This window comes from Endocarpon pusillum, assembly GCF_000464535.1.
Source record: "Endocarpon pusillum Z07020 unplaced genomic scaffold scaffold3643, whole genome shotgun sequence".
Lineage (NCBI taxonomy): Eukaryota > Fungi > Ascomycota > Eurotiomycetes > Verrucariales > Verrucariaceae > Endocarpon > Endocarpon pusillum.
In genome coordinates, this window is record NW_006916345.1 from 112,937 (window position 1) to 124,988 (window position 12,052).

Genomic DNA, 12,052 nt, shown 5'->3' on the forward strand with positions numbered 1-12,052 from the left:
GCTTTACCAAGCAGAGATAGGAGGCAAGTGTTAAGGCACAACATGGATCCATCAGCTTCAAGGCCTCCTCGCCCAAAGTCGCGACAATCCATTGCCCATCTCAGCCCCTCAAAAGACCATGAATATGACAAAGAGAACGCGACCGCTGACCTGGGCTCTATACGGAAACGCAAACTTGCTGATTCAAACGCCGACAGAAAGAAGTCGCGCAGCAAGAGCCTTGGACCTGGTGGGTTGGAAGCATTGAAAGAAAGTGCAGGCAATACAACAAAGGTGAAGGGTTCAATGCTGGAGTGCCTTCCCAAAGCTAACGAGGCTTCAGGCATCCCCAGCGCCACAGATCAAGTCGATCCTAAAGCCTCCAGTGCCTTTGACGCCTCCCAAAGCTATTCCACCTTTTGACGAACATCGCAAACGCAGCGTAGGCCGCAGCGCAAGGAAATCACCAAAACCAAATGGCGCCGAGCAGCTGTTAATCGACTTCTCTACCCCTGTATCTAGCAGAGCAGTCACCACAATCACTGGAGCAGAAAATGTTCAGGATCCCTTTAGCCCTATCAAGATTGTACCTACTCCAGATGGTGCTCGAACACCGATGGACCCAGGAGAAGAGCCGGAAGCAGCCAACAGAGAGAAACAGGCAGAGGAATTGAGAAAGGCGCAAAAGCAGGCGATTCTTGACCAGAGAGCTGCTCGAAGAAAGAGTATGGCAAATCGCCGTGTGTCGTTTGCGCCAGAAGCTACGTTACATACCTGGAATGTGATTGAGATGGTGGAGGACTCAACAACTTCTTCGGCATCCAATTCTACAAGAAGGCGGTCAACCATGACCGCTGCACAGACACCTAACAAGAGTGAGCAAATTCTCGCACCGGAATCCGACCAGAATGAACCACCATCAACGCCGCCGGAACAAGTAAAACAACCTCTTGTAAAGGCTTCTCCAGCAAACCAACGTGATATGCATCAAAAACACAATCGCCGCCGTAGCTCAGGCATGTCTGATACGCCTTCGGAGGCAGGGAATGAGAACCTCTCGTCTCCTGCTAGTACTTATAGTGGAAGCTCAGCGGTTGGAGACAGTAGCCCTGTCCATATTGAAGACAGTATTCATTCATCATCGGACGAAGACGGAGACGCTGCAATGAGCATGGACGATGCGACTCAGGAAACTGTGCGGTCGGTCCTGTCAAGCTCAAGCACAGCCTCGAGTCTTGACGATAGGCTTCGGCGAGCGGCAGCGGAAGCTGGCACGCGAGGTATCGAGTACGACGAAAAGGGTGACGACCTCTCTATGGAGCTTGCTGAAGGGACGATCACGAGTGCTTTCCAGCCTTGGGTCCATGGTGTCCCGCAGATACAAGCAGAAGCTGGCCCTGTGGATGTTGAGAACCCAGAAAGCAGTGAAGAACTATCCATGGAGCTTGCGGATGGCACAATAACTGCTGCCTTCCAACCGTGGGTCAATGGTGTTGCCCCTATAGCAACTAGAGCAGGCAGTCAAACCATTGAGGACGATGAAAACCATGACGACCTTTCAATGGAGATCGCTGAAGGGACAGTTACCACTGCATTCCAACCATGGGCTCATGGTGCTCCAAAAGTACAGGTAAACGTTGACACTCGAAGCATCAAAGATGACGGAAGCAGTGGTGATGTTGCTATGGAGCTTGCTGATAGTACCATAACCACGGCCTTCCAACCTTGGGCTAAGTCTAACCCAAAAGCACCAGTACTAGATCATAGTGCTTTGCAGGATCAAGAAAACATCAATCCGTTCTCTCCTGCTTTCAAGAAGCAAGTTGATACGAACAGAGTAGACAGCAGTATGGAGCCCGTCAGTATTGCAGTTCTACATGACAACCAGGAGCAGGAGATTGAGAAGGCTTTAGCTGTTGTTGAAGCCACCAACATTTCGGTCCTACCTCATGACCGGGAACAGGGAGGTGGAAGAAGGTCGTCTAATGAGCAGCCGGATTTTAGCTCAGTTCCACGCCCATATCAGGAAGATGACAAAGTGAACATGGCACTTGCTGTTGAGCAGAAAGCTGTGTCTGTTCTATGGGACGACCAGAAGCCGCAGATTGTGAATACTCCTCCTATAGTCGAACCCGTCACCGCCCCAACTCCAAGCGATATCCAGGAACAGCAAATCAAGGAAATGTCTGTGGTTATCGATTCGAATGATGTTTCGGTTCTAAAAGATAAGCAAGAACAGGAAGTTGAAAGGATTTCTCTTCAGGAGTTTCTCAGCATGGCCAATATTCACTTCATGGAGCTCTCCACTACTAAACGTCGTCACACCCTGGCTCCTGGAAAACCTTCTCAGCTTCCGCTGGATGGCTCATCCACCTCTTCTGGGGCATGCTTTGCTGCAGCAGCAACAACTCTTCCACTTCTGGAACTGTATCAGCATGCCACTCGTGAACTGAAATCCTATATATCGACTGGCCGCAAAGTTATCGGAGCAATCGAGCGCGATACAATGGAAGAACAGCCAGCGTTGTTTCGTGAGTACGTTGATGCTCGAGCGGATGTGAAAACCGTTATGGAAAATCAATTCCGCAATGGCAAAGCTAATGCTCGGCTTCAGAGCAAAGAAAGCTGGTACGCATGGAGACGGCAGCTTGTAGAGGGTCTTCGTGGCGGATTATATGACATCAAAAGTGGTATGGAGGAAGACGCACAATTGCTGACACAGCAAGAAGCAATATTAGATCGAATTGTTCCTGCATTGGTCAAGCATTTTGCCGAGCTCGAGCAGGAGGCGGGAATGCTTCAACAACGAGCAGTGGATTTTGAAAGCATTGACCATGAATCACTCAACAACGCCCGCAGTCAGCTGGAATCCGCTGACCTTGAAGTCGCTCACAAGATGGACCTCCTCAGCCAGCTCCAGCAGCAGATGGCCGACAAAGCAGAAGCTCTCACAGCGGCTGATGAGCTAAAAAGCGAATTTCAGAGTCAGATAGCCGAAGCTGAAAGGGTTCAAGATGAATGCCGTGGCTGGAAGGCCGAAGATGTAAGAAAGTTGAAAGAGCAAGTCAAGAGGATAGAGCAGGGGACTGGCTGGATGTTGGTCACCGCAGAGCATGAGGTCGAAGAGGGCGGCGTTGATTTTGGCCCAGCTCTTACTTTACGGTACCGCAATGCATTACGACTGTTCTTCTACCCGGGGGTGTTTCAGCGAAGCTTGTCAGAGCGGAATGGACGACGAAGATCGAGGAGATCCAAATCAGATTCAGGGCCTTCAGCTCCTATCAGTCTAACCTATGCGCCGGTCGAAGTGAACACGATGACTCCAACAGATCTCACCACGCCACAGCGTTTCTTCCTGCAATTCCTTCAAGGGCAATTGCATGGGCTTGCAGTCTTGCCTAAGGGCTCAGTTTCGTCGAAAACGTTGCTGAGTCTTGTCAGTACGGGGTGGGATCTTGCAATCAAAGTGTCTGAAGAGATTCGTTTGCTCGAGAACGCAGGCATTACCAATGTTGCCATCCTAAGCGATGAGAAGCTTGGAGCCAAATGCATGCTCATGCTACCAGATCGATGTCGGATTGATGTGCAGTTTACGCTTACTGCCAACACAACAACTGATAGCACTTTATCTTCCAGCATCGTGGTAGAAGCCACGTCGAGGTATGGCCCAGTTGCTGGTTTATTGTCAGGTGGCAAAACATCCAAAGTCCGGGAGGCTCTCAACAAGCAGGCCAGGTCGAAGGAAGTTGGTGATGGGGCGTGGGTTGCTGCTGTTCGAGGACTAGAGGAATGGGTTAATCTGCAGAAAAAGGAGACGAACGGAGGGCCTCAGCATGAAAAAAAGGCCGCGTGCAAGCCCACGCCCAAGTCCGAGCCTGCATCAATTCCAGCCTCGACTGCACCGCAAATGGACGCTGCTCCAGCTGCAGCGCTGGGATCGAAGAAGGAGCTCAAGAGACCGGTGCCGATTGAGGAGGTGATGGAGGAGGCGGCAGCGAGGCAAGATGAGGTTCGCAGGCAAGAGGCAGAAGATGTGCTTAGACAGCAGGAAGAGATGCGCAGGCAAGAGGAGGAAGAGATGCTGTTGATGTCTGCCAGCAAGACACCGCCCCGGCCAGGGAGACGACCGGGTGCGTTGAGGAGATCGCCTTGAGTGAGAGGTTGTCTTTTCTATTGAATCTATGTGGTTGCATATGTGTAATTGGTATACGGAGTGCTCCTTGAGGTTTACAACCTCACGAAGATCCTGCCTAAGTCATGAAGCTAATGGATAGCGTTTATGAGTGATAAAGTGAATACGCCCAGCCTATCTACAGTCTCTGGTCTGTTCAACTGTCTGTCTTTCTCAGTTGTGGATTTCATTACTGGACGTTAAGCATTGCCTCCATATGGCTGTCCTGCACCACGGCAAAATGATGCTCTCCCAGACACCTCCACGGTCCGCGGCATGCAATACATGGAAGGGTCTAACTAGAGTTTCGACCAAGCCACCAGCTTTCATGCACGTAACCGCCATAGCCATGACTCTGTGGCTAAGATACCAAGTCTTTGCCTTAGGTGAGGTGAAGATGGCCATAACTACGTACTATTCTCCCATTGCCATGCATGACGTAGCGTGGCTGGTATGATGTCAGGGGGGGTACTGAGTGTTGCTTGGGGCGACCATTCCACCATTTGATTGGAAGGCGCGTAACTCTTGCATCCTTCTTCCCACTGGATAAGGCTACGAAAGCAGTTGGTGAGTTCTTCCTCTGCAGAAATCCGCGACCGGGAGCATCGAAGATGGCCATCCAAGGAAAAAGCAACACGTCTTGGCATGGAAGGTGTTATTCATGGTGACTGGGAGGCCCCTCGCCCCTCGTAGGGATTCGGCATCACTGGCAGCAACGACGTCACTCTCTAGTTTCACTTTACGCGCCCAGCCCCCATAACCTGCTATCATTCCTGCTCTAACCCCAGCTTTTATCCACACAATCCACTGATTAACTGATTAAGCTGCACTTCGCAGTATCATTTCACTACTACGTATCTCACAGCATTTTCAACAGTCAACAGCATCTAGCGCCGCAACCTCTCAACTACCTTGCTATCCTGCGCCGAAGCAGCAGCGGCACCCCGCGCAACCCACCTTGCCATCCATACCACAACTAATCGTCACCGTACACTTCGAGAGGTAGCGACCTCCATACTTCAAAATGCATCGAACATATTCTATGCGCCAGTCGCGCGCTCCTACAGCATCACAGATCGAGAATCCACCTCCACCAAGCTCCTCTACCAAAGCGGGACGACTATTCGGAAGAAGCCCTGTTGGTGAGTGTCATCACATTTTCGAATACTTATCGAATACTTTGCAAAGAACGCTTCCCCAGCAACCCAAATAAAATCTGCCTTGCGACTGGATCACAAAGAATTTTCAGGGTTACAGGCTCAATGCTCTGCTATAAATCGATCATTCATGAATGACCAAAGATGCTCCCGCTGACACCTTCTTTGCCCAGGCCATGTTTTCCGCAGACAAGCTGCTGGCGCTTTCGGCCCTGATCTTGCGAAGAAGCTCTCTCAGCTTGTCAAAATGGAAAAGAATGTCATGCGCAGCATGGAACTCGTCGGACGTGAAAGAATGGAAGTAGCTGTAAGCATGCCTCACTCCCACAACACGTCCATACCTCCCTGCCCTAACATCCCCCTACAGCAACAACTCTCCATCTGGGGCGAAGCTTGTGACGATGACGTCAGCGACGTAACCGACAAACTCGGCGTCCTGATCTACGAAATTGGCGAGCTAGAAGACCAATTCGTCGACCGCTACGACCAATACCGCGTCACCATCAAATCGATCCGCAACATCGAAGCCTCGGTGCAGCCCTCGCGCGACCGCAAACAGAAAATCACCGATCAAATCGCCCAGCTCAAGTACAAAGAACCCAACAGCCCCCGCATCGTGGTGCTGGAACAAGAACTCGTGCGCGCCGAAGCCGAATCCCTCGTCGCCGAAGCCCAATTGAGCAACATCACACGCGAGAAGCTGAAGGCGGCATTCACGTACCAATTCGACGCGATGCGCGAGCACTGCGAAAAGCTAGCCATCATCGCAGGTTATGGAAAGCACCTCCTCGAACTCGTTGACGACACCCCCGTCACCCCTGGCGAGACCCGCAACGCCTACGACGGCTACGAAGCCTCCAAAGCCATCATCCAAGACTGCGAGGACGCCCTCACCAACTGGGTCAGCTCCCACGCCAGCGTCAGCTCGAAACTCTCGACCCGTGCCCGCACCCTTTCTCAGAGGAGGAAGGCCAACGCAGCGAAACACCGTGAGGGACAGGGCGTCGATCTCGCGAACCAGGATCAGCCAATGAAGAGTGATCGCGACTCCTGGGTTCCGGCGGGTGAGCATCGTGGTGCCCATGAGGGTCAGGAGGAGGAGGAGTATGAAGACGAAGAGGAAGAGGAGGCGGAGGAGGCCAACGTCAATGGCGAGGGGAGGGGGAGGGAGAGGGAGGGCGAGAGAAGCGCACATGACGCCGTCACTGCGTGAGAATGCAAGAGCGCTCTGAGTTGACAGCGGACGGGAGACATGGGAGGGACAAGAGGAGACGCAAAGGCGCCAGCCACACTTTGGAGAGTCAGGGGTAAGTAGGCTGGAGTCATTTCTGACATGGCGTCTTTGCGCACCGAAGCTGCTCTACGTATTTACGTTCTCCGTCCGGTCCCGTCCCGTCTGGTTGGTCGGATCCATTTCGATGTCTTGATACGTCACGATGAGTATGGACGTGGTGAATTATCGAAGCTACTTCATAGCAGTATAGTAATTAATGAATGACTGATTGGTTCTTGGACAAGACAGACAGGCACACACACCAACCGACTGACCGATCGACCAGTTCTCTTTTTTCTCCCCAACTAACTTCGTTTCAAAAAACCTTGCAAGGCGCCCCCTGTTTTGACCTCGATGACACACATACCTGCCTAGTACAAGCGACAGAGACGGCACGTATTTCTGTTTAGAAGGCCTTCTGTCTGTCTATGAGTTTGCTTTTTCGCACTCCCAACGGCTTTGGAGGAGGAGAAGAAGGAGAAGGAGAAGAAGAATAAAGGTATGGTATTCAGTGCTCTCCTCTCCTCTTCTCTCCTCCCTTCACTTGAAATGCACGCCCTTCTTCCACCCAACCGGTCTTCCCCTCTTCCTACCCCTACCACTACCCCTGCCCGGCGCGATCACCGAGTCACTGTCCTTACCACCTGACGACTTTTTGGCCCCCCTACCGCTCCTTGGGCCTGATGAGCCGGTCGACCCGATGACGGGCCTTGCCGCAGCAGCACCAGAGGGACCATGCTCCACCACCTCGGTACCCATGCCACCGCCAGCCTCACTCATGCCGCGCTTCCGTTCCTTGGCCCTCCTCCGGTTCTCTAGCGATACCGCTCTCGCTGCCGCGGTCTGGAGGCTTCTTTTGTTGCTGGAACTGCTCTGCCGCGAGGAGAGGAGGGATTGGGAGGCTGAGGCTGAGGCGGAAGCTGAAGCTGAGGCCGAGGTTGAGGTTGAGGCACGCGGCCGGCGGGCAGTTGGGTTGACCGTCAAATCTTCATCGAAGATGTCTGCTTCCACGTCCGAGGCGATGGAGTTGTCATCGTCCTCGTCCTCGTCATCATCCGAGGCATCGTCTTCCGAATCGTCTTCTTCATATTCTTCATCGTCGGTGTCTGATTCAGCAATTTCGGTGCGTGCGCCGATGCTGGACCCTGATGGGCCGGGTGCACTTTCTTCTTCTTCTCTTGAGTCCTTAGATTCAGCTCCGGGTAGATCGAATGCGGTTTCATCGACAACGGGGCTGGAATTGCGTTTTCGTTTCTTGGAACGATGCAGTGGGTGGGAAAGTGGTTGGGAGGATGACGCCTCGGGCTCGTCGTCATCAGCAATGTCATCGAGGAAGTGAGCGTGTCTCTCCTTGCCGCCAGGCCTCTGCAGCACTTTCTTGATCCGCCTGCTTACCCCCTTCCTGGCCGTTTGCTTGGTAGCAACTACCGCAGCCTTGACACCCTTTCCCTTGTTACGCTCGGCCTTGGATGCTTCATTACCATCGAGCACATTGTCATTGCTCAAGGCTCTTCGGGCCTGAAGATCTTCTTTCTCCCAGAAGTGCTTTGTGACAGATTCTGGATATCCATATCTGAAGAACATCTCTTCTCCCGCCGAAAGATTTCTCTTGGCAAAGAGACCAATCCGCTGAACTCCGTTGCAAAGCATCGGCTGGGGATAGATGTTGATGGTGCTGGGGCGTTCGCTGTTATTGATGAAGCGCATTTTGTTTCCTGCCCTGCTTGAATCGATCTCTTGCTCTTTGTTGAGTCGGAACAGGTACTCGATTCCACGATAGTGGTACACCAGACCGCGCCGGTTGGATTCCTCTTCGCTGATCACCTCGCCCTTGTACTCTCCAATAAATTCATTCGCGCGTATGTCTGTACCGGCAAAAAGGCCCCAGCCATGAACCTCACTTGGGCCTTTCAGGGTACGTTTGGGAACGTTACGCTGGATCATAGCATTCTTACACCGTCCCTTGAGAATGCTGTCATCGTGTCGGTTGACTGGATCAAGGACTTCAAGCACGCCGCATTTTCCACAGAGCCACGGATCACACTCCCGATTCAGGATCCAGCAATCACAGTTCGAATCCTTGAAGCAGACCTTGGCGCCTCGAGCGACACATCTGCAGCCTTGAAAGCGGCGAGAACACGCTCGGTCACATCCACAGATCCATTCGCAAGCAATCTTACCAGTCCAGCAAGTGCAGTCAGGGTTTTTGTGGCATGGGCCGACATGTGAGCAAGGCACGAATGGTCGGCGTTTATGGTGGTCATAGGTCTGCGAAGACTCAAACCAGTAGTTCTTATCCTTGTAGCCATTTGTCAGAGGCGGTTGTGGATTTTCCGTCCCACTGATGGGGACTGGGTGCGGCGTGCTATGAAGGTCGAATAGAATTTCCCGGAAAATCACACTGCAGGGCCGTGCAACAGTGATAGCCATGATGCAAGGACCTCTCCTGATTCTAGTACATGCCGCGAGCATGGCTCTGTAAAGTTTGATGTCCTTTTCGGTCCAGTCAGCGAATCTTTCGTCGCGGTTAGAGCGGACCAGGTCATTGATAGAACGCCCTGAGCGATTAGAAAGATCCCAAAAGCAAGATTCAGAACAAGTGTCTTCATCTGCGAAGCCTGGATCCCCTATTTCTTTGATCTTCGTGTTATATGTGCCCTTTACCTCACCATTCTGGTGAAGGCCGAGTATGTCCTCGTCCTGAATCCGAGGATCGACGCAGAAGAAGCCGCACATATGCTGTTGCCCATCCGGGCGGGGTCTTTCTGGTAATGCTACAGTTTGTCTGATGTTTTGCTTGGTTTCAACCTCCTCGGAAGAATCGCTACTCGAGTCCTGATCAGTCTTTGGTGAACCTCGACCACCCTCACTACTGCTTCTGCTGGGTAGATCGTCCTCCAGATAGGCACCATGAGTAGGACAGTCGAACACATGGCATAGCATGCAGAGAGACTGTGATTTTGGTCGTCTGGGCTCTCTTTCTGCCCACCACCTCCGTTCCGTTTCCTTCATTAAACTTAAAACATCAGCGTCAGTTGATACAATGTGCCATATGCTGAACTGGGCAAATTTACTGAACACTGAACACACCAGCCCAGCGAGGGCAAGTGTTTTCTCGTCCGGCTTGTGCGTTTCCAAGGTCTCGGATAAACGATCCCAATGGTCACCTTCAAACTTGGTCTCGCAGGCGCTGCAGCACATTTCTCTGTCCTGCCATTGTGATAGTGCTTCCTCCGAGATCTGACATTCAGGCCTCCATTCAGCATCTTCATCATGTAACAGGTAGAACATGACATCAACACAAGTACAGCCAACTTCCTCTAAAAAGTACTGGGCGTGTTCTTTCCAAAAGTCGGCTTGCTCAGCACATTTTCTCTCCTGTGGCAGAAACTTGATCCGGTTGTCAAAGCCTTCAAGAAGTTCCTCACGCCGTTTATGGTCTGCTGCATCTGCCCCGTCTTTTTCTTCTTCTGAAGGGAAGTAGGGTAGATATCTTAGATCCTTGTCATTTGGTGCAAGAATATTCAAACCCAGACGAACAATACTGTTGTACTTGGGTAGTCTCTGAGTATCTGATTGAAACGCTATAGCTTGCGACTCATTCAGAGGCGCCTTGTTGCGTGCATTGACAACTTTCGATTCCATCTTTACCCGACGAAGTGGATTGAACGACGAAGATTGTTTAGTTGGAACGGTGTTTGCTGCTGCGAAGGGGTCTGGCAAGCTCTTGTCTATTTTTGGACCTGAAAACTCCATGGCATCCTTTCGTGCACGAGTCAAGTATCCTGCCACGAGATATTCCTGACCAACTCGCATCTCCTCCACGAGTGGCCTGAAGATTGCTTCCAGGAGCTTCATATCCGGTGTAACATCTCCGCGCTCGTTTGAGCCATCCTCTCCGCAGGCAAGTGATTCTGGATTGCTCGTAGACTGTTGAAATTCCTCCACTACGACTTCCCTAAGTAATTCCTTTGTGGCTAGCATTCGGCCAGGTGAGGGCGAGTTCTGCAGTTCTGGGCTTCCCATGAAACTGTCTGTGGCTGGGAGTCTCTCTGAGTGTGGTGCAGAATTCGCAGTATCTCTGTCAATTTCCGAGCGGCTTTCAGATGCCTGCTCTACATCGTCCATTTCAGTAAAGCGCTCTCCTAACTCCGGACTGCCTAGATGAGAGAGTGGTTTTAATGGTGAATGTGGTGAAGTGTACTCTGGCTGACTTCCATGTGGATATTCGTGGTGGAATTCTTCTGCAGGCGCTGCCATATGGGGGCCTGGACTTTCTTGTGATTCTTTGTTGTACATAGCAGAGGCTTGATTGATGCTGCGCAGCAACTTTGCATTTGCATCATCGCTATCGCTTTCATTCAAATGCGTCTGCTGTGTATCTGTTGAAAGACTTCTTGGTGTCCTTCTTTGACCCAAGCCTCTCTTATCATGGTTGATACCGATGACAAACTTACCCGTCCGTGGACTTCGCCCAGGTTTAAATCCATTGCTGCTGTAAACTGACGATATCAGACCCTGCTGCCGCGAGCTCGGTTCCTTTGGGGGATTCAACTTCAAGCGTTGGGCAGTAGGAATTGGCGATTGTTGGCCTACTCTATATCCTTCATGGTAGCGTTTGGGGTTTTCGATAAATTCTTTGGCAGAATCAACGTACCTTCTTCTCGGTGTCGAATTTCGTGATACTCCTTCACTCCGGGTCTTCTCTTGGGCTGAGCCTGAGCGATGCAAATCTGTCGTCCTGGAAGAAAACCCCGTTCCCTGACGAGATTCTGGAGGTCCATTTTCGTGCGAACGCCATGGATCAGTTCTTCGGGGTCGAGGAGGCATATCTAAAGAATCTTCAGATCTGCTTACACTCCCACTGCCTGGCATAGCAGGGCTTAGTCCGTTGTCAACATCCCCGTTCGTAGTTTCGCCTGCTTGAGTTCGAGTTTCGCCTGCTTGTGTTCGAGTTCCGCCTTTACCAGGAAGACATTCCATCCTGCTTGAAGAATCAGGAAATTTAATTGAAGCCCTCGAATTTGTTTCCGCGAATAGATTAGACGCGACTTTGGAGGTATTCAACGACTCTACGTTTGGCTGCAAAGACTGACGTTCTGTATGTGCTGACTGTGTTACCCGGCAAGGGTACAAGTTCATGCTTCGCTCTAGGTGGATGTCATCCTTGGTCAAATCGATGACTTCTACTGGATTTGAAGATGCTTGTCCCGACTTTTGGTGTCCAGCGGCAGACTGTCTTGTTGGAAATGTAGCGCTGGACCGCAGAGACCCAGTTACAAAGTTTGAAGGGGAAGATACAGAACCGACTACCTGCTTTTCTCGAAGAGACAGGCTCGACGGTCTTGACGAGGTGCTGAAATTATCATATGATGGGTTTTGAAAGGCCCCTCCGCCCGCAGAAGGTCCGGATTGAGGCCATCGCCCATCTTGAGGCTGGAATGAAGCCATCGAAGGAGTCCCATACTGATG

At 51.6% G+C, this 12,052-nt stretch overlaps 3 protein-coding genes across 3 annotated transcripts; 2 read left to right on the forward strand and 1 right to left on the reverse strand.

The window, feature by feature from the left end:
• Positions 1–42: 42 nt before the first annotated feature.
• Positions 43–4,132, forward strand: EPUS_03468 (uncharacterized protein; the record flags this gene model as incomplete). The annotated part of the gene is made up of 2 exons (XM_007804825.1): positions 43–273; positions 323–4,132. 2 exons carry the CDS (start codon positions 43–45, stop codon positions 4,130–4,132), a joined length of 4,041 nt encoding a protein of 1,346 aa, XP_007803016.1.
• Positions 4,133–5,174: 1,042 nt separating this feature from the next.
• EPUS_03469 (Sphingolipid long chain base-responsive protein PIL1) lies at positions 5,175–6,520 on the forward strand (the record flags this gene model as incomplete). Its single annotated transcript, XM_007804826.1, has 3 exons — positions 5,175–5,292; positions 5,481–5,614; positions 5,675–6,520. 3 exons carry the CDS (start codon positions 5,175–5,177, stop codon positions 6,518–6,520), a joined length of 1,098 nt encoding a protein of 365 aa, XP_007803017.1.
• Positions 6,521–7,120: 600 nt separating this feature from the next.
• On the reverse strand, positions 7,121–11,364 carry EPUS_03470 (uncharacterized protein; the record flags this gene model as incomplete). Its single annotated transcript, XM_007804827.1, has 2 exons — positions 7,121–11,082; positions 11,238–11,364. 2 exons carry the CDS (start codon positions 11,362–11,364, stop codon positions 7,121–7,123), a joined length of 4,089 nt encoding a protein of 1,362 aa, XP_007803018.1.
• Between the last annotated feature and the right edge of the window lie 688 nt (positions 11,365–12,052).